At 44.4% G+C, this 22,644-nt stretch overlaps 1 protein-coding gene across 1 annotated transcript in view; it reads left to right on the forward strand.

Moving 5' to 3' along the window:
* Nucleotides 1-19,549, forward strand: part of RBFOX2 (RNA binding fox-1 homolog 2) — a 420,257-nt gene extending 400,708 nt beyond the window's left edge. The window contains exons 8-14 of the mRNA XM_042782714.1: nt 1,478-1,531; nt 1,646-1,738; nt 3,289-3,421; nt 7,339-7,378; nt 17,259-17,347; nt 17,808-17,880; nt 19,505-19,549. Coding sequence (XP_042638648.1) covers nt 1,478-1,531; nt 1,646-1,738; nt 3,289-3,421; nt 7,339-7,378; nt 17,259-17,347; nt 17,808-17,880; nt 19,505-19,549 — 527 coding nt within the window. The remainder of the gene's footprint in view (nt 1-1,477; nt 1,532-1,645; nt 1,739-3,288; nt 3,422-7,338; nt 7,379-17,258; nt 17,348-17,807; nt 17,881-19,504) is intronic.
* The last annotated feature ends 3,095 nt before the right edge of the window (nt 19,550-22,644 follow it).

Below are 22,644 nucleotides of genomic sequence, written 5' to 3' on the forward strand. Positions count from 1 at the left end.
GGGCTCTGAGTGGAGTGTGTGAGATGCTTCAGGTGAATCCTCGGCTGAAGTCACCTGTTTGTCTGACACTGCAGGACATCTGTGCTCTTAAAACTCAATAGGGTTTGAACCCAGAATTTGCCAGAATCTTACATAGAATAATGAGAGCTATCACCACAACAGGCAGGAAAAGTAACGCGAGCTTGAGTTGTTTCAGCATGAATGGAATGGGTTTTCTCTTGTAATGTCTTCGTGTGTGGCCATTTAAATCTGGTAATTCCCACAGAATCGGCCTTTTTTTCTTCCCTTTCATACATTATGAAGTAGCAGGAGCACCAGGCTAGGCACTTTAGGGAATATAAAAGAAGTAAGTCAAGGAGCCTTGGGAAAATAGGAGGGCATGTACAAAAATCAGTATTTATTGATTAAAGTTTTCAGATGGAATTCTACTTTATGAGCTCTTAGTGGGCAGTAGTACACATTTTTTTAACTCTTTCTTTAGTCCTGTAAAAATAAAATTAGAGAAGAAGAAAGAAAAGGACCATCAAACATTATGTTGTTTGTAAATTCTTACAGTGTGTCAGTGTTCACTCTCATGGCAGACCCCACTCTAGGATCCTTCTTTAGCTGCCACATCCTTTTCCTGCAGAGTACCTGCTGGGTTCCACCAGACAACCTTTTGATTAGTAGCTGAATGCTTTCACCACTGCACCCCACCAGAGCCCCTGAACTAGCTCCTCTCTCACAACAGATTCTTCATCACAGTGACCTTCACTTGCTGCACATACAACTTTAAATCATTGAAAAGGCTTCGAGCCTTTTCTTGCACTAAAACTAACGCACTGCCGTCGAGTCAATTCTGATTCATAGCAACCCTACGGGACTAAGCAGAACTTCCCTGTATGGTTTCCAAGGTTGTCTTTGTGGAAGCCGACTGCCTCATGTGTCTCCCACGGAGCAGCTGGTGGGTTGGAACTGCTGGCCTTTTGGTTAGCAGCCAATGTCAGAACCACTACACCACCAGAGCGCCTTTTCTTGCACTAAAAAGTAAGACTGAATAAGAACTATATGCACTCGTTCCAACTTCCGTACAAGTTCAGCTTAAAGACTCATCCAGGGGACAGATCTCGTTGGTAAGCTGGAGACTGCCTCTGTTTACTTATTTTCGGTTTTCTTCTTTCAGTCCCTCTCCGTTCTCCTCCATTACCTCCTAGTTTTTCTCTCTCTCCTCTCTTTTCCCCTTCTTCCCTTCTCTCCCCACCACCGCCAGACCTACCTTCTCCCTTTACCAGGCTAGTCCTGCTGGAGACAATCAAATCTAGAGGCATCATCACCCTCTCATGTTTAACCCCCTTCACTGTCGTTCTAAAGGCACGTTGGTAGTTGGCCAGAATAAACCCAGAGATGCCTGGAGCCAGCTAGTACATGCATTGATGGCTCCATTTTCTTTTATTTCCAGTGTCATCTTAAATGCTCACTGTCTTTTCTTCTGTTTCAGGTTGGAAATTAAGCCCAGTAGTTGGAGCTGTATATGGCCCTGAGTTATATGCAGGTAGTATTTAAATGAACATTTCCGTCTGTGCTATTTAATTGCTTTGTTGTTGTTTTTCAATTTGCTATTCCTTTGTAACCATTTTGCATTTAAAATTTTTTTTAATGTAATCAGCATCCAGCTTCCAAGCAGATGTCTCCCTAGGCAATGATGCGGCAGTGCCCCTATCAGGAAGAGGGGGCATTAACACTTACATTCCTTTAATCAGTAAGTAGCCAATGCTGGCCTGGCATGGATTTTGACTTTGTCAGGGAGCAGTGATGCTTTAGTCTTCTTTTCCTAGGATAAGACATACTGACAGTGCCCTGTCCTGCTCAACCTGTGTTAGAATCTTCTTGACCAAATTTTAATACTGCCACAAAGCAAATAGCTGGATAAGAGAGAGTGAGGGATGGCATATGAAGAACATTTTTGTCTGTGTACTTGGCAGTAAAGAAAAGGAGTATATTTCCATGGCATATTTATATGTATTATACATTTGGCATATATGTAGTCTAATGTTCTCTGCTTATCAGCTTTGGGCGCTGTCATAGAGGCATCTTCAGTATTACTGATTTGTTCTTAGCTCAGTTGATAGCACTAAAGTCATTTTGACCTGAGCTGTTTTGCCCCAGTAAGAAGTGTCATTGAGCAGAGTTCAGTGGACACGGAGTCTGCGTGCTTTCCTGGGGCTGGGACACTTAACATAGACCCTTAGGAATTGTCTGCCTCTCTGACGGATGAAAGGCTTCAGGGAGGAAGTGTTTCCCTGTGCCCTTACATTTCTGGATTAAAGCTGTTTAGGAAAAGGAATGAAGGTGACTAATGAAGTATCGGAAGATGATTGTGTGCATTAGAGGTTGGCACCGTGTAAAAACATAACAAGAATGTTCTGTTGAGGAGCAACTGTATATGCACATAATTATATTTGTAAGTAAGATTAATAATTGACCAGCTAAAGAGTTTATAGGAGCTCTGGTGTTGTAGTGCCTAAGGCATTTGACTGCTAACCAGAAGGCTGGCGGTTCAAACCCACCAACCACTCCTCGGAAGGAAGGTTGGGCAGTCTAATTCCATAGTGATGCTGCCTCGGAAACCCAAAGAGGGGTCGCTGTGAGTCAGGATCGACTCAGTGGCAGTGAGTTTTTTACTATTTAAACAGTTTTTATCAATCTGATTTAAAGTGCCCACAGGAATCAGAGGTCTCTTATTATGGCAGTAGTTCTCACAGCCACTTGAGCAGTTTCTCACCAGGTTACGCTGGTGATGCCAAACTTGGAAAAGAGCAGAGAGCACACACTCCAGATGCGTGAGGCCGGGAATGATACACTCTTTGCATGTCAGGGCTTTGTTTCCATTACTTGCTTACTTGGACATCTAGGATAGGTGGTGGTTGTTGTTGTTGTTGTTATGTGCCGTCGAGTCAGATCTGACTCATAGTGACCCCTCCTTGGGTTTCCGAGGAGGTATCACTACGGAAGTAGATTGCCCAACCTTCCTTCCAAGGAGTGGTTAGTGGGTTTGAACCGCCAGACTTCTAGTTAACAGTCAAGTGCCTTAGGCACTACGCCACCAGAGCTTCCCCCAGGATAGGAGGTCCATTGAATAATACGTATGCCACTTTTTCAGAAAAGATGTGGCACATGCCTTCTAATTTTTTCTAGAATTATTTCAAAGCAAGCTGTGACTGCATACCTGATGTTGGATGCAGGTTGTGACTGTGTACTTACTGGTGGATGCAAGTTGAAATTTCTGTCATATTTTGGGTCTCCCTTTAGTTCCTGGCTTCCCTTACCCAACTGCAGCCACCACGGCAGCTGCTTTCAGAGGAGCCCATCTGAGGGGTAGAGGGCGGACAGTGTATGGTGCAGTTCGAGCGGTACCTCCAACAGCCATCCCCGCCTATCCAGGGTAAGCATTCGATTCCAAAATGAGACGTGGTTCAAAAATACGCAATTGGACAAAACAGAATACTATAGCCCTCTCATGTCTTCTGGCATATCACCATGCCACATAGATGTTCAATGAATATTTGCAAAGAAATGGATTAGATGATAAGAACCAAAATACACCACCATCAGAATGTAACCAAATGTCAGTTCATTATAAAAACCTTCATTTTGGCCACCTTAAGCCCTCTTTGTAGAGGCTTAAGCTAGTAGCCAGACCGTCTTGTGTTTACTACCAGTGTGTTGGCATGGAGTTCACGCAGCATCGCACGAAAGTGGATTAACACTACTGCAGAGAGCCAAAATAGGGGCTCCAGACATAGTACAAGGCGCCTCTGCTGGGTTCACCCCTCCTCACCACCTCCTTCGGGGGCTGAGGCTGTCACGTGTGCCCGCCCCTTGGGTGTCACTGCCTGGGTGGTGAGCAGCAGAGCTAGTTACCCACAATGGATTTGCTTTCTTTGTAGGAAACGGATTAAAAGAGGTTAATTCAAAGATGAACCAAGTCCAATTGAATCAAGGGAGAGAGGGAGAAGTAGGAGGAATTAAAGTGCACTTGGCTTCTGAGTGATGGTAAAACAGCTAATGCAGCCGAGCATCCTTCCCCTTTGCCTTTTGTATGGAGGGTGTCTCATGCAGTGGAATGATTCCATAGCAACAAATAAATCCTTTGCTCTTTAATGGGGAAGAAGGAGTGAAGATGGCAGCCTTCGTTTTTATTTGTCTTCTCCGTGTTTGAGCTTGAAACCTCTATTTTTATAAAGAGTGGACTCTTACAAGTCAGTTGTACCAAGGACTTTCTCTCTTCAGGGACGTGACATTTGTGTTCTTCATCTTTTCTCTGCCTGTGACAGGCTGTTTTCCAGATTCTTCTGAGGAACAAGCACAGTGGCAGAGAAGCCTATTAGCTACGACTTAGATAAAATATACAGGGAAGAAGCCTCTTTGGTAGGTCCTATGCTGACAGCATAATTGGCCTGACCTTTAACCTTGAGGTGTGCTGATTCAGCATCCATTCAAAAACCAAAATGGTCAAGCCACTCAGGAGTCCTCCATCCCACAAAGTTCAGACATTTTTATTAGACAAGGCAAGTGTGCATGTTGAAATGGGCAGGCTCCAGACCCGCTAGAAGGGAACTGCTTCAGTAATTAAGTTTTGTCTGCAGTTTATAGATGTTTAAATCCCACGCATTCCATCATCTCCATCTTCTGCCATCACTTACATTTAATTTTATCTTTTTTTTCTTCTAAACTTGACCTTTGACCTTCAACCTCTGACATCTCTTTTTAAAGAAATGAGTAAAGATACAGTATTGTTTCATCAAGACATATTCAAGTGTAACATAAAAATGAACTGTTTGGAAGTTCTGCACACGGGGAAAATTGTTCACAAAGCACCTTCCATTTCGATCCCAGAATTTACAGCTATTTGCAGAGATTGCTCACCAGAAACATGGGATTTCTTTAGTTTGTAACATCCCTGAGTTACTTCCTAAAGTTGTTGGTTTCGTTCCTACTCAGTGTAGGTCATTTAGTAGGCTGGCCAAGCTTGAGAGCCCCTGCTCTGCCACGGCTGGGCCAGGTATATGTGTACTCAGGAGGCCTTTTATCTTTATATCTAACCATACTGATTTCTGTGCATTACATTGAACATGAACTTCCCATGTCTTCTTTCTTTATTAACTAGACCATATGTTTACAAGGAAGATGGCGAGGAATAAGTCCAGTATTTTATGGGGAATGGCCTGAAATTGCTTTTCAGCTCAGTAGACTGATCTCACCCTTCATCATTGTGCCCCAGCCTCCTCTGACCTTTGACACAGGGAATATTGGTCTTCTTTCAGAATGTAGGTGAATATTCCCAGTGAGTCATGCCACTTAGGGTAAATTTTACTATTTTTAATGCCACCATTTTCCTCTATAGAAGGAATGTTGTTTTAAAACTTTACCTGTATTCCCTTACTGAAATGGTTGAAGTTAGTTAACCACCACTTGGCCTCAGTGCTTTTCATTTTGAATATTTTCAACCTTCTCATTATGAACAAGTCTCCTTTTCAGTAAAGTGAAATTTGGAGGCAAATTTCTAAGGTCATACTGTTGGAAACCATGCAAATGGATAGAGCTTAGCTTAATCAAAGACTCGTTTCAGCTCCCTGTTGTGTATAGCAGACACAGCACAGTAGGGGTATCACAAAGTGTGACTGTACTGTCAGAGACACGCAACAAATGTCACTGGAAATAGGATTCAGGAACTTCTCGGCTACCTGTAAGAAACACGTTACTTCACATTGAAGTTAAAAATATGATTTGATGACTTGCTAGTTTTTTTATTGTAACAGATAAGGTGGTGATGAAATTTTCCAGCTTGCCTAGTTGAATAAACAATAAACAGATCCACTAATTTGAAATAGTCAAATCTCGATTTCATAGATATGAAGAACGTCTTTTATCTCTACCTGCTGTTCCATGTCTTTTGGTCCCAAAGTACTGTTTTGGGGAAAGTCTGTATGCACAAAAATACATCAGAAGGTTTGAAATCTATAGTATAGCATTGCTCAGAGTTTTTTTAAAAAAAAAAAAAAGGCGTGATGCCTTGTTTGTTTGATACAAGTTCATTTTCTAAACAGGAAGCAGCCCCTTCTATTCCTAACCAGCTACCTGCTCAGTTTTCTTCTTTTAAAACAAACAGGATCATCCTTAGTCAGGCCAAGAATTTTTATTCAAAACCAAAAACTCACTGCCATCAAGTCAATTCTGACTCATAGCAACCCCCTCTGGGTTTCTGAGGTGGTAAATCTTTACAGAAGTAGATTGCCTTTACAGAAGTCTTCCTTCCTTGGAGTGGCTGGTGGGTTTGAACTGCCAGCCTTCTGGTTAGCAGTCAGATACATGCCTTAGACACTATGCCACCAGAGCTCCTTGGAATTTCGATTATCAATTGCATTTTTCAGAATTCCACGAATACTCTTACAAGTCAAAAGAACCCTTAACATCTTGCAGTTGCTCCTTCCCACTCTGGATTATGTTGTTACTATCTGGGATCCCCACTGCACCTTTCAATTCTCAGACCGTGGACCAATCACCTTAACCTTTTAGCTCATTATCTATGCTTGTGAAAGCAATGCATTGTGGGTATTTTTGGTTGTGTTTTTTTGTTTTGTTTTGTTTTTGTTTTTAATTACATTTCTCTGTTTACTTTGGTCAGAATTGATTGACTTGTTTTTCCGAGGTGTTGCATTGGTTCTTAAAATGCTGAATAATAATACTTTGCATGCTTGTGTGATCAGCCAAATCTTATCGCATGTCTAATGTGCAGGGTTAAAAGCAGGTGATGTATGGATATCAGGAAAAAAGTTATGTATTACGATGAGACCAAAACCAGAACGCTCAACATAATATTGAAGCATACTTTGCATACAGGTCCTGCCTTGTTGGAATTCTTTGGGTTCATCTCTTTCATGTGAATCCCACCCCCACCTCACACTTTTAAGCTCTTTAAAGAAAAACTTCCTCCTAGTGCTAGCTTGTGAAAACATACTCCAGATTCGAGAAATCAATGTTTGCAGTCCACTAGATTTTGTTAGCTGCATCAGGTCCTCTGGGCAGTACATTTGTTGTCTACGTCTTACTTCGGTTACTGAACACACAGATGGTCCTTCCAGTTTGCACACCCCTCCCTCTCCTCGCACGTCCCAGAGCTGTCTGTGCGCGTGCGCTGCCACACCTCCTCACGGACCCGCCATGGCCCCTAAGCCCAGGCTGTGGATTCATACATCACCTGCCTGTGTAGAGCGCATGTGCATGCTGCCGTCCTCAATAACCGGAATGTGTTTCTGTTCTTTTGTTTTTTGTTTTTGTTTTTGTGTGGATTTTCTGCAGTGTGGTTTACCAGGACGGATTTTACGGTGCTGACCTCTATGTAAGTACACACGCCGGGGCCTTCTCAACCCCACCCCTGACAAGCCAGCCTTTTTTTTTCTGTTTCTTTGGTTTGGTTTGGTTTTTTATTTTTATTTTTATTTTTTAAATATAATTTGTTTAATTTTTATTTTATTTTTCCTTGTGGATATATATATATATATATTTATATATTTAAGAATGCAAGCATGCTTCTCTGCCACTGCGCTTGCCCCTGGGTGCAAAAACTAAGCCTCTGGGTTTCCTGATCATTGCCAGGGCCAGGCTACTGGACATATTCTTTTCCCTTCCCTACACCCACAGGTGATCTGGGTATCACTCACTTATTTGCGAGATGATCAGTAGGTTTAAAGTCTTTTATTACTGTCCATATCATTTGTACATATAAATAGCAAGACTAGCTTAGCCTTAAACCAACTTTCCCTTTTCTACTTTTCTTCTCATTTCATATCCCTCTTTAGATCATTATAGCTTTGATTGGTTGTTAGGTGGCAATGAGCTTTCTGAACTGTGTGTTTTCCTCTTTGACATACTTTGAGAGCAACAGTTTGTCCTGTGCAAATGAAATAAGGAACTGATGAGAGTTACAGTGGATAGTAATGGGTAGTCATAGAGGGACACCATAAAGCCTTTCTCTCTCCGAAGGTCCACAGCCAGCAGGTCTCTTCTCTTGAGATCTACCTAGGGGAAAATAAGTCACATAATCAGCAACCTACACTCTTCTTACCAGCGTTTCATTATCATGTAAGATTTGGTTATTCTGCCAGCCATGTTAACATACAGTCCATTATTTAAACTGTCTAGCTGTAGCTGAAGTCCATGATTAGTGTGCCACATTTTATCTAAACTGTGGACAAAATGATCTGACCAACACAGAATGGAAGTTTTGAGTGCTGAAGTCTTTTGTTTAGGACCTCTCCAAATGGTCTTTGTCTGAGAGCAGACTTGGGCTAAGCACCCAAGTCATCAAGAAAGTTTTACAACGAAAACTTCTCAGCATACAGTTATTCTGTGGGAATAGGGTAGAATTGTCTGGAAATGTTTTCTTCCTCCTTACTTCCCCAAGTCAATAAGGGGACATTTTTAGTGAACAGCTTCTACAGCCGACCAGAGAGTCTCTCACTATATAAAAAAGTGAATGCACTTTGAGGCCCTGTGTATTGCAGGAATTAGAGCTAGGAGAGCCAGTCCTCTCAGGTGCAGGTGATTGTCCATGCCTGTCCTATTTTCCAGGAAGCCATCACAGGAGGCCTTAATTTAAGAAATACTTAAAGGAGTCTTAGCCACGATTTGGTCTAGCCCTCTTGCTTGTGTTTCAGAGAGATTCGGATTTGCCACGAACAACACAAATTATAAAGCATAAATCCCCAGTACTCTTACGTTTCATTACCTCTCCTCTGCACTTTAATTAAAGTCCACCTCTTTCAGGTTATCTGCGAAGTGATGAAAGCTATCTTTTTCCCATGTGCACAGCGAAACTTGAGGGTTAGGAAACTATATCCCACTGTTACACCAAATTATACCTTTCTAAATACATGTATTTATGTATGATCTCAGCATGTACCTTCTCCCATATTCATTAGTATCCATAGTTGCATGAAACTCCATGTTTATGTTATTTAAGTTGTTTTCTTGAATGGTCAGTTAGAACCAGCATTTCCCATTTGGATTATTTAATTTCCCCCTTTCTCTAATATCTTCCTGATTTGGGACTTTTTAAAATATGAGCTGCTTCCAGCTTGTTAAAGTCAATCAACCAAATACTTGTTTACAGTTCTCTGATTTTCTTAGTCCATGATAATGATTTTATTAAGAGAGTGACAGTTTTTCTTTAGGCATCCAGAAGATACTGTTGGGTTTCTTTTTACTCTGTTATCTTGATTAACTTATCAAACTAAATAGATTTAATTCCTGATATTGTCAATTTTTTTTTTTTTTCCTTTTTGATTAGTGGCCCTTGTTGATAAAAGGAATTGATAGTAATATCATTTCTTAGTTTCTACCTTAAGGTTACTTGGATAAGGCAAAAGGTGGTTACTAGTGTTGAAATAGTATCCAAGCCCACTAATAAAAAACAAGAATACATTAGAGATAGGTGTTGACTTAGACCTAATCATAGTTTTTAATCTTTATATTCCCTATTCCAATATGTGAGGTAGCAAAAGGATAATTGTTAATAAACAAACAAAGCACAGCCCTCTTATTTTACTGTGAATTTGCCCAGCTTCTCTCTAGACATCTGCTCATCTGTGGAAATCTGTGAGCGTTGGTTTAGTGCTTGTTTCCTCAGAAATGCAGATTTTAAGGAGAAAGAGCAGCAGGTTTATCTGGTACACAAAGTGCCCTGAGCCTGAGCTTGAGAAGGACCCAGGAGGGGAAAGAGCAGAAGGTGCTAGTCTCCAGTCCCGTGAATTTAGGCTCCTAATGGTTGAGGTTTCCATTAGTCCCTTTCCCTGCTCTGTTCTTAGACGGTGGTCCTGCTAACCGTCTTCTTCCTTTCTGTTTCTTTGTGGCACACTCCTCTCTGAGGAATGGATCCTCGCCATTGTGTCCATAATCTGTAAAGAGACCCACCAGGACAGGACTTTGGGGTCTGGCAGAGAGATAATGTGTCCACACACACACACCCCCTTTGTTGCCACCAAGAAAAGACATCCAAGCCAAAAACCAAACTCGTAGCCCTTGAGTCAATTCCAACTCCTAGAGAAGGCACTGTTTACCCTACTTCGCTTTTTAGTGGGATAACAAACTGCTCTGATTCTTGTCCTGTGAAAAGCATGCTTGCATCCAAAGGAAAGAAAAGGCTGGTGGGCCCCTTAGCGGGCTTTTTTTGTATGATTGTTTTCCTTCCACAGCTGTGTTTTTGAACTGCTCTTCCTGTGTTCTGTTATAGAATAGTCTTACAGGAACCAATCATTAGCGCTAAAATACCTCAGGTAGGAGTGCCAGTGTGACCTGCCAATCAATCAGATTGTGGATTGCAGTGAAAAAAAATGAATTATACTAACCACTCCAGCTCCACGTTAGAGATGGGAACAGAGGCTTGTTTGGACAATCAAGACTTGTGAGCGTGTGATCTGAGCCCTGCTACCCAGCAGTGCACACAGTCAAGTTTCGTACACAGTGGCACTTCCTCCAAAATTAAGTGCTCTTGTCCCGTGCCACCCCCCACACCAGGCGTGTCATGTGCGCTGTCCCATCACTGCCAGCTCTTTTAGTTTGTCAGTCACATGTATCCATGGTGTTTAAATCGGCCTTTTATATTTGGAGATCTTAGCAGTTGGGGCATTTTCTTACTACTGTGGTAGAGATGAAGAAAGGGAGGAAATAGAACTCTATCCAACTAGGACTCCTGAGATCCAGATTGGGACCAAGAGTGCCATCTATATAGTAGGAACTGGATGTGCTGCTACATGCATCTGAAGGTACCTGGAAAAGTCTAGACGTACCGGGACTCAGAGACCGAGCTGTGTATTTCCTTTTTTTCCTCTCACCCTCAAGGAAGCACAGTGAGGCCATTTGGGTAATGGTGCACTGTCGGAAGTTTGCTGGGCGCTAGAAGAAACAGTCAGTGGCTTTTCATAATCCAGTTAGTTTATTTACGTGGCTACCCAGTGTGATTTTGGAAATGAACGAATTTGGGGAAGTAGCATTTGAAAGGTTTAATTCATCAAAGACCTAAGATCATGTTTCGTCCATCATAGAGATGCAGAGCTGTGGTTCTCACTTAGGGTGGGAAGGAAGTGAAGGACAGCAGGGAGTTAGAGCCATCTAGCAATAGTAGGATTCCCAGACACACAGGATGACACCCGAACTAGCTGGAGTAGACCCTGCCCTGCTGTAATGATTGGGAGAGAGCCCTGCCTTTCTCTCCCACCTCCCATCACACGGACTCACCTTGCTCCTCAGTCACACTGTGCCAGAGACTGCTCTGCCCGTGTTGATAGCTCACCGGTCTATAGGGAACAAGCTCTTATTCTGTTTGCTGGTCTTGAAATACACACTTTTCTCAGTGTCACATGACGTCATTGTCTTCCAGGTAGAAAGAAGGTGTCTTGACATCACATGCTCACCAAAGTCCAGTTTTAACGTAAACCTGAACAAAGATTTAATTTTAAAAAAGGGGAGGGGCAGGGGGCGAGGTTAAAATCAAGACAAGATAGGGAAAGAGAGAGAGAGAGAGTCTTGCAGTGTGAGATTAAACTGTTGATACATAGTCGCAAGCCAAATCTAGGAAGGCCGAAATTTAGAACTCTTCCATTTTGTTCTGGTTCAAAACACAGCTACAGTGCTGTGCAGAGAAGTCATGTAGTCAGTATGGCAACATTAGCAAGTTGACTGGATGGCAGAGCTGATTCAGAGTGGAATAGAAAACCCCCGAGGCGACCTGGAGCCATGGAGAACTTAAAGTTTACTGTAACCACGTCAGCCGTCACTATGGAAAAGGCTGCTAATGGCACCGGCATCTTCCTTTAAAAAGCTGGATGTGGAAGGCAGGGATATGTGAAAGGACGTACTACTTAAATACAGGAACTACAGTAGAAGAACCCGGGATCAGAATATATGAGGACTGAGGGGCATAAGGGTACAAGTGGGTGCTGCAGACCAGGACGGAACCACGTGGGCAGGGGCAGGGGCAGGAGGCTTGACTAGAGGCATCGTGTAGCATTGGGCTGCCCCAGTCTGAACACTGCAAGTCATTCAGAAGGACTTACAGAGGGATGTGAAGGTTGCTGTCTTTAAAGGGGCGTGTGTCTGTTTGAGGGGCTATTTGGATCAGGTTTAGGCGTGCCAAATTTACCCCGCGATCAGAATTCCAAAAACCTGCCCATGTGTGTGCTCCTGCATCAGGGTGTGCGGTGGTCATGCTAATCCCCATTGTTTGTTTTATTTCAAATCACACACAGATAAAAGCTGCAAACTGCTTCAGATCCAACAGGTCTGATTGTGTGTAAATCCATATGTCCTTTTTAATTTTGATGATAATGGTTGCTTCAGTTTTGCATCAGTGCATGGTCAAAGCAGTACACATCAGCTATTTCATGACTTCATATCTCCAAATGAATTATTTCTCCTCTTTTTTTTTTTTTTTTTTTGTTCGTTCGTTTGTGCAGTCAGCTGAAGAAATGTTAACATCTCACTCTAAATCTCTCAGTGGAGTCTCTGTTCCCTTCTCTGATATAACAGATGGGTTACTGCTTGTTATAATTATTAACATTGTGGTGTGGGCCCGGGCTTGGGTGGGCAAGATTTCTATTTCTCTGGGCTGGGGAGGGGCCAGTCGTTAGGGTATGGAATGTTAACTCAAGTGGTGACTGACTGTTTCCGTAATACCAGGTCGTTGTGGCTGCACGCTCTAGTAATTGAGGCTGTGTACTTCACCAAGCTTGTGGTAGAGCCTAGGGCAAACCGCTGTCCCAAGAGAATGCTGGGATAGATAGAGTTAGCCAATACCAGTCTGAACGTGGTGATTTTGCTGGTTGTTTTAGCTCAGATGTTGGCATGCTTAGTTTTTAATGTGATTAATAAATGTGGCGCCATATCCCCTCCCCACGCCTGAACCCTGTCTCTCCTACCCCCTATCCCCACCCTTGTTCTTTTTGAAGAAATTAAGAAACAATAATGAAAACTTTGGTGTTTCAAACTGCACTTGTTCTCATGTTCTAGAAAAGCCTTCAGATGGGCTAGGGGATATAGAAGTTGGGAAGACCAACTCATCCAGGAATCTCTATGCACCCCAAAATCCAGACTGAAAGTTGATATATCGGAATTTTCTGTCTTACATTTTGTGATCTGTTTTGTTGAATAACCAACTTAAGCAGGAGCAGGAATAATTTGGAAAAGAATATTACCTAAGACTATCCATGGCGTTCCTTTTATTATTCTGATCTTTTGGGATTCATTGACAAGTTACCTAATTAGTTGACTAAGATGTACCTATCTGTCCTAAACATAAAAATAAAAACAAAAAAAACTCATTGCCCTTGAGTTGATTCCAACTCACAGTGGCACTATAGGACAGTGTCAAACTGCCCCATAGGGTTTCCAAGGCTGTAATCTTTATGGAAGTGGACTGACATGTCTCTCTCCCATGAAGCAACTGATGGGTTCAAAACACCAACCTTTTGGTTAGCAGCTAAGCACTTAACTACTTCGCCACCAGGGTCTCTATCTTAAACATAGCCGCCCCTTTTAGGACCTCTATACCACCACTAACTATCTCTCTATGAGATCTGACTCATAGCGACCCCTCCTTGAGTTTCTGAGATGGTATCACTATGGAAGTAGATTGCCCGGCCTTCCTTCCGAGGAGTGACTGGTGGGTTTGAACCGCCAGCCTTCTGGTTAGCAGTTAAGTGCCTGAGGCACTATGCCACCAGAGCTCCTATACCACCATTGTTATAAAGTAATTAGGAGAGTAGTCATATTGAAGTATTTTTTCCTTAAAAAAGTTTAAGAAACACTATTAATGTGGTTTTTCTTAGTGATGATAGTCTTCTGGAGCCTTCTTTGGTTGTCACTAATTTCTGCATCCCTGACTGTTTTCCTTAACTTGAATTAACTGAAAGCCTCGTTGCATTCAAATTCCAAAAGTCAGTTTCACTCAGAGAAGAACAACATGACTCCATATGGGTTCTCCCCATGTCCCTCTGTTGAAAGGGAGCCCTTTTGGCCCAGTCTGAGCCGTTTTGGATCACTTCGGTTACAACATTATCCTTACACCACTAACGTGCTGATGGTTTCTTGCAGGCAGAGAGGAGCGTGAGGAGGGAAAGACTTCTCACTGCATAATCTCACTCAGAACCACTTTTTTTCTAGAATGAAGGTAATACAACTAGAAACCACGACTCAATACAATGCCCAGCAAGACTGTAGCCCTCGGAGCCCGACTGAGACTTGCTGAGGGCAGGGCTCGCACCTCCCGTGCATCAGAACTTCCGAGCCCATGACCCCGTAACAACAAGGGCTGCTTTGCCCGGTGGCACGGAGCCTCCATTTGTAAATGTTTTGTTTAGCTAACCCCGAGTCTGGCTTTCACTGCTTTCATTACCTTGACTTTCTCCATTTGGGGCGATTATTTTGGGGTCAGGAGGCAAACCTCCTTATGCCGGATTGTCTTTGCTCACAGAGGAGCTTTTCTAAAGACAGCCCCGCCACACACTCACAAGCCTTCGTTCTAAACTGATTGCAGTTGAGTAATTGTGATGAAAAAATGAGCCTTCAAGGTTCATCTAAAGCTTAATACGTTCAGCTATCATGGTCAGCTTTTCTTCTGTTTAACAAACACGGAGCACTTCATTTCCTTCCTAGAAGCTTCCAACGAGATGAGGTAAAGAAGTGGTTCATATATAGTGCAGTGTATCTGGCGCAGCCGGGATGCACAGCTTTGCCCAGAGCAGGCTGGCCTACCAGTTCCCATAGACTTAGCTAGAATTCCAAGGAAACGTGTTGATCACAGAAAGCCCAAGGGTGCTTCCCATACCCTTTCCATTACCATTCCACTGCGGTGTTGGGGGTCATGTTGATTAGAATTTTCTTATTTGTATCTGTGGAAGAATTGATCACTGAAGTGTAAATGGGTACTTTCCTAAGTCTAAGAAGAAAGAACACATGACCATTGGGAACCAGTCGGGGATGTTTTAAATGTACGTCTGAAGCAACTTCTGATGACTTAAAGTGGCGTACGCTTAAAGAACAAAAGTAAATTTGCCCTCAACATGCATTTTCTTCAGTTAGAAAATACAGAAGTTATATAAGAAAGAAGCAGAAACCTTCAGACGGCCATAAGAAAGTGTAGGTTGTTTTCAGAATAAGATTCAAATGGAAACACAGGAAGCAAACGAGAGACTGCTGTATCAGGTGCCTCAAGAGCCGGAGTCCCGTTGGAAATACTTGCTAAAAGACCCTAGAGATGAGATGGAAGCAACGCTGAGATTTCTGTCACAGATCTAGCAACATTGAACAATTGAAGGGATGAAGACTAGCATGCGTGGAACTGAAAGCATCAGATGGCCATGAGGAATGAACAAGCTCGGCCAGCAGAAATAAGCTGTGTGTGCTGACGCGCACTGCCGAGCTGGCGTCAGAACGGACCCTGCGTGCCGGGCGGGGGCACAAGAAAAACCCATGTCTGAATTAAGTTTAGGGAAAGTAGATAAATTCTAGAAGGGGGAAGAGTAAGAAGAAGAAATAGGGCTTGCTACTCGACGGCACATAACAGCAACAACAACAAACTTTGTAAGTGGCCTGTCTCCTGTGACATGCGGTGTTGTGATTTGCTTTGGAGGACTTTAGAAAGGAGTGCGTGGGCTCCCCCGACAGACAGAATGAGGGCCTTTTGAGAATCTCGTCCATCCGAGCTGAGGTGGAATAGCACCATGTGACAGTTTGAACCCCTTTAGGACAGAGGGATGTGTAGGCCATTGGAAGAAAAGCCTGCTATGAACTGAGTATATAAGGACCTCGGAACCTTTTCCAAACTAAACCCAAACCCACTGCCATCAAGTCAATTCTGACTCATAGCAACCCCTACTGGGTTTCCAAGGTGGTAACTCTTCGTGGAAGTAGATTGCCCCATCTTCCTTCTGTGGAACAGCTGGTGGGTTTCAACTGCCAACGTTCTGTGCCACCAGAACCTTTGAGGGAAGGAAAAGAAATGCAGTTAAATGTTAGGGGCGGGGCTCCTGACCTGTTTGGATCTGGCCAGAGGACCCTCAGCTGTCTATGATCTGCTTCGCCTGACTCTGAAGTGGCAGATTTTTTTCTGTCAAGGGCCAAGGTAGTAAGTATTTTCAGCATTGTGGCCCCTATGCAGTCTCTTAGTAAGCAGTCAACCTAAGTAGCATGGAAGTACCTAAAGGTGGCACCTATAAATTTACTGTATTTTAATTCTATAATTTACACTTCTTATCAATCAGATAAAGTTTTCCCAACTTCATGTAAATATTTTCCCTGCTGATAGTTCCAAGAGACTGTGAAGTAAGGCGGATCCCAAATCATATCTTCATTTCTCATGTTGGAGAACTAGGTGGTGGTAAGTGCCGGCGAGTCGCTTCCGACTGACAGCAGCCCTATGTACAGAGGAAGGAAACTCTGCCTGGTCCGGGGCCATCCTCACAACCATTGCTGTGTGGGAGCCCATTCTGCAGCCACTGTGTCAGTCCACCTTATTGCGGGTCTCCCCTTTTTTCATTGGCCCTATATCACCAAGCATGATGGCATTTTCCAGGGACTGGTCCTCCTGATAACATGTGCAAAGTACCTGAGATGCAGTCTCACCGTCCTCCCTTCTAAGGACCACTCTGACTGCACTTCTTCCAGGACGGCTTTGTTCTTCTGGAGTCCATGGTATATGCAGTATTCTTCACCAGCACCATACTCCAAATGCGTCAATTCTTTGGTCTTCCTTACTCACTGTCCAGCTTTTGCATGCATATGAGGCAATTGAAAATACCATGGCTTGGGTCAGGCGCACCTTAGCCTTCAAGGTGACATCTTTGTTTTTTAACACTTTAAAGAGGTCCCTTGCAGCAGATTTGCCCAGTGCAATACAGCTTTTGATTTCTTGACTGCTGCTTCCATGGATGTTGATTGCAGATCCAAGTAAAATGAAATCCTTGACAACTTGGATATTTTTTGTCAGTATAGTTTATTTTGGGTACTATCGCAAATTGGAAAGCAAATTCCTGCTTTGGATGAGACTTCATTTTCTACAGAGGAACAACATGCAGACTGATGCAGTTTGAAACATTTTCTTCCCTTGTGTGTGTCTGTATTTTTGTCTGTCCCTGTGTCTGTGTGTCTGTGTGTTGGTGGGTGTGTTTTTCTCTGGTGTCTGGGAGGAGAGGTATCTGTAAAGTCAGTTCTCTTCTCTCCTGTAGGGTGGATATGCAGCCTACAGATACGCACAGCCTGCTACTGCAACCGCAGCCACAGCCGCTGCAGCCGCTGCAGCAGCTTACAGCGACGGGTATGTAGAGACGCGCCAGGTGACCTGGGGTGCTGTGAACACTGTACCGCCCCAAACGTCACCCTTTCTCCTCCCTTCAGCATTTCCAAAAAGGCACTTAGCACATCTGGCTGCCTGCACACCTGGGCTTTCTAGAGGCCTCTGCCACCATCGTGCCAAAAGCCCAGTGGCGCTGGCCCCTCCATTCACTCCTACTCTCTCATTCTCATTGATCTTTGGGTTTGACCCCAGTCTCCCTCTTCCTTATCTCCAATGCCCTTCTTTTCTGTTAGAGAAGCACTTCAGAATCTGTCAGAGTTTCTCCATTTAGGAAAAGAGATAGACTGTTCTGCATTCTGCCAGCTTCCTACTAGCCATGCAAGGCCACAGCACTCACAGGCATCGGCACAGTAAACCCCTAACGTGTTTTCCTTAGACCACAGTCATGCCATATGTCTCTGATTGTATTTCTTCTTTCCAGCTATGGCAGGGTGTACACAGCAGACCCCTACCATGCCCTTGCCCCTGCCGCTAGTTACGGAGTTGGCGCTGTGGTAAGTACACACACCTTTTTTATTAAGTCATTTTACTCCTCCTTTTACCTACAGATTACAGTAGGTCAAGGGAGATAATAAATCCAGCCCTTCTTCCATTGTCTAAGTGTTAAAGCCACGTAGCACTGTCTGGAAGTTTTATATGTCACCCTCTGTGTGTGTTACAGTCTGAGCCACGTGGCCTAGTTAAGGGCAGCAGGAGGGAATGAACAGTGACAGTCTGCCCTGAGTCATTGCTTCATTCAGTAGAGAAGGAGAGGAACAGGCTGACGTTTTCTATTGGCTCAGATGTTGCCTACACGCTTGGGGCGTAGTTTGAGTGGCATGATAGGTGTCAGCAAAGACTTGAGGGCATAGGGTTCTCTAGTTTTCACAGTGACCTTTACCGAGAACGTGATGTATGAGGGGCAGTGCACAGGTGTCTCTGCTGAGCCTGAGCCTTTACACAGATGCTTAATTGATGTCATCTGTGGCAGAATATGGTAATTTTATGGACACACAAAAGAAATTCATAGAACTCATCAAGAATAGTTCCCTGACCCAAACTCAAAATTCTTACTGCAGTGTTCTCATGTTTAATCAGATAGGGGCTTGGCTGCCTCCAGTTCCGGGGATGGAAACTCCTAGACCAGGGACAGGCCAGTGCACAGACAGCTCTAAGTGGACGGCACCCTCTGATCCAGAGTGCACTGGGCACCCGCCTCTGCAGATAGGAGAAGCTGGTGGGGAGGGAGTCAGGAGGAAGTGTGACGTTGAGGACTTTGGGGAATATGACCAAGCCTGTCATCCCTCACACTGAATTTCTAGCGATGAGGATTTGTGAGGGGAAGTCATAAGGTCTGGGAAGAGTGTTTGCTTCGAAGGGAGTAGAGAAACACAGTATTCAGGCAGGGATGGTGTTCCAGGGCTTTTGTTAGTGCCGAACCGATGGAAGACCTGTCCTAAAAGAATGACCCGGGGAAAGATAGTCCTGGAGAACTTTAAATCGCAAGGAAGATACCTAGTCATTAAGCAAAGATAAACAGGGGCGTAAAACCCCCAACTGTGTGTGTAAATTAGAATATGTCAGAAAAACAGCCAACTTTGGGGTATTTTATAAATTATAGAGGAAAAGATAGACTCAGTTTAAATGCAGCAGCACCATCTAACGCCGGGGCTGGTGCCACACTTACAAGAATAGTGGTCGGAGGTAAGATCTATACCACTGATGGGTGATAGGTAAGAAGTTACCACGAGCAGTCAATTTTAGGTCCATTTGGAATGATGGGTCGAGGTCAAGAAAGACTCACACTTTGAAAAATCAGACTCTTTGCAGATCTAGTTTTTAAAACTATATTAAATTTCCCTTCTGTGCTAATTCATGTGAATAACAAGATGAGCACGATTTCCATCACTGGGTAGAAGCCGTTGTCATCCTGTCCTTGTGAATATCAGGTCAGCCACGAGTGCTCTGGAGTCTGGCCCGGCACTGAACACTCTGCCCAAGGCAACACGCTGATAAGCTTTGAGGCTTCAGGGGAAAAAGCTGTTTTTCCAAATCACTTCTCAGGACCTTGTGCTTCTTCATTTTTGATGCTTCTCTTATCAACCTTTTAATCACTGTTTATGTCTTTAATTACTGCAGGCGAGTTTATACCGAGGTGGCTACAGCCGATTTGCCCCCTACTGAAGTGACGTGAGAGCCCTGCACATGGGACAGCCCCCAAGTTCATGAGGCCTGGCTATTGCAATATTTACTAGGAGAGGAACTCTATAGCAAGATGAAGAGGAAAAACAAACAAACAAAATCAAAAACAAAAAAAAAAAAAAAAAGAGAATACTTTTTTATACCTCACTATGTTCTTTGAATATGTATTTTTCCTTTAAATTTCTGCCTTTAATTCTTTTGTTCCAAAGATTGTGCTTTTTTTTTTCCTCTTTTTTTTTTTAAACTGTGGTTAAAAAAAAAAATTGCATTTCCATGTCTATATGTCCGTGCTTAGCTTGTTCTGTCAATCACAGAAGAGGCAGTGGATGAGGAAGGAGAGAGCTAGGAGCTGACTGGAGCATCTGGTCAGAAATCAGCAGATGGAGCTACCAAAGTGCATCTGGTGCTGAGAGGCAGGGGCGGGCCGAAGGGGGCGGTGCTTGTCCCTCTGCAGCGGGATATTCTTCTAGTCTCTGAGTGTCCGGTCTTTGGCAGGCAGTTCTGATTGGCTGTGGCTGGAATCCACATGCTGACAGATGATAGGAATTTGTGCTTGCAAAGCAGGAGAATTCAACACCCGCTTTCTCCTCTCTCCTCCTGTCCTCTCCATTCTTTTCACAATCATCTTACACGCACAGCCCAAGACATTTGGCATCATTTTTGGAATTATAGTATTGATGTTTCCAAATGCGCTCTCAGATTGTGGATGATAAACACCTCGTTAGGAAACCAATCTCAGAATGAACTCTGGAGTATAGAAAAGACCATCCTTTTCTTTCCTGTAATCCTGGCATTCCTGCAGGGCTTTTTCCCTGGAACTGAACCACCACTTAGCTTATCTGTCCTGTTACTAACACTCTGTTCCCAGGATTCAGGCGCTTTGGACCCAGGGACAGAAGATTAGTCAGTGGCCAGGTTTCCTCTGGGTATGTGGACACGCTTGAGGATTAGAAGGGCAAATTGTTGGCGGCCATTGCTGAGGGTGAGGAAGAGAAAGGGCTATCAGGAGATGTCTGGCAAGCCCCTCGATACTCCTTATCTTTCTCTTTCATCTGTAAACTCAGTACAAAGAATGTATGATGAAGCATCTGTTGGGAAATGATCAAGCACAAGCCACAGGCCAGCTGTCCCTGGAAGCTGTGGTGATGAAGGCAGGCAGAGGCACTTTGAACTAGCCCCAAAGCCATAGCAGTTTTCATCTGCCAGAGCCTTTGTGAGTCACCTCCACCCACAGCCCTGGGCCCTCATGGTCATTCCACCCAGCTTCTCATTATCCTCCAAAGACACCCACCTGAGCGCCCGGCCCCCCTGGTGGACGTTAGCACTGCAGGACCCAGAGCCCGGAGCCCCTTTGGCTGCTCCCCTCCGGGCTGAAAGGAGGGTGCGGAATGGCGCAGACCTCACCCACTGCCAGAAGGAGCCCTGCGGCAGCCACAGCAGTGAGTCACTGCTCCTGCTTTTGGCCTCCGTGTCACGCCAGCAGTCAGGGAGGATGCCTCTCTCCTGGCTTTCGGCTGTCCCTGATCCAGAGACGCGTCATAGAGCACGTCCAAAACGAAGACATTGAAAACAGAAAAGCATTGTCAGTTTGCTTCCCTGGTCTAGGCACATTGGTACTAGGGTGGCCTTTCACCCAGGGGTAGCTGCGAAAGGGAGTAATTCAGAGACATGGAGCTTCCGGTTGGTTGTGGGTTTGTATTTGGTTTTGCTTTTTCACTCCTGCCTCCATGCATGTCGTGGACTGGTAACTGGTTCATGTCCCTGAATTAAAATGAGTGGCATACGACAGCATTATGCATTCTTTGTAAGCAGAGTGACCCATCTGGGAGGGCAGTGGCCCGGGCTGGCTGCGTCCTCGCTGTCCCCGTAGCCACCAGGAGGGAGGCTCTGCCAGAGGCCTCAGTGCAATCACTAGTGGGACAGGGGGCGCCAAACCGCCCGGCCCGTTGGCCATTTCTTTAAGGGTCCTCTCCCTCCCCCGCCCTCGAGCCAAAGTCTGCTTTGTTGCTGTTGAGACAATTTTTGTTGTATGTATATAAATATTTTAGTTAGAGGAGGGGGGGATAGGATATGGGGCTTTCACAGTTCTAGGGGATGGGGGCAGGGAGGACTTTTATTTTCTTCCTTTTGTTTTTGTTTTGAGAGAGTTGCTTTTCCTGACAAAAGAAAATGAGAGCAGTGTTGTGTCATGTTCAAAGAGGGGCCGTGCTCACTAGCCAGCAAGCCTAGGCCCAATTCTAAATGGTTGTGTCTGTCCTAGCAGAGGGGGCGAATAGGACGTGAGTGTAACAGTCTCTTCTTTTTGCCTAGAAAGAGAGAAGGCTTCTGGGCAGTTAGAGAGGGCAGCTCCCGCGGCACTTTTAAAAGAGAAGCCTGAGCGTGAGGTCCTGTTGCTGCGTTTCGGTTCCGCTGGCTCTGGCTGGGGGCTCGGCGGCAGGCTCTGTATCTCATTGGGTCTCCGCTGCTCTTCCGGGAGGGTGCATGATACGGCCACCTCCAGCTCCCTGTTCCAAGAAGGACTAAGCAGAGCTCTGCTTTTTCATAAAGAGCCTCTGGTTTTCTGTGTCAGTGCTGAGCATCGGGGCTCTAGTAAGCTCCCAGGTTTCACAGAACCGACCTGCCCATCAGCCTTCCCATGTGGACACTCCACACAGTCCACGCTTCAGAGGCAGCCTCCGCCCAGCCTCGATGCTCACTGCCTCCTGACTCTGGTTCTTACTGGATGAGAAACCAAGTCCAAAGGGTTTGGCATCTTGTGAGATTGTTAGCGGATGCTGGTAATTCCACAAAATTTACTGATGCTGATGCTCAGTACGTGAGTGATTTGACAGCTTTACTGCAGTTCACGGCCTGGACTTTTCTCCTAAGCATCTTACTCTTAGCAGCCGGCCTCCTTTAAGAGACCCCTACTGCAAAACCTTTATCTGAACATCCCTCTTTCAGCCCAGAGAGCTGCCCTTAGGTCTTTCCCAGAATTCCTTGTACCTAGTTCAGCCCCCATCAACCCACATTAAACATTTGTGGTTCGTCATTCTTAAGGCACTCAGATTTTTTACAAAACCTACCGCCACCATCAT

The sequence above is a fragment of the Orycteropus afer genome, unplaced genomic scaffold (assembly GCF_000298275.1).
Source record: "Orycteropus afer afer isolate SDZICR_OR568_19922 unplaced genomic scaffold, OryAfe1.0 scaffold00421, whole genome shotgun sequence".
Taxonomy (NCBI): Eukaryota; Metazoa; Chordata; class Mammalia; order Tubulidentata; family Orycteropodidae; genus Orycteropus; species Orycteropus afer.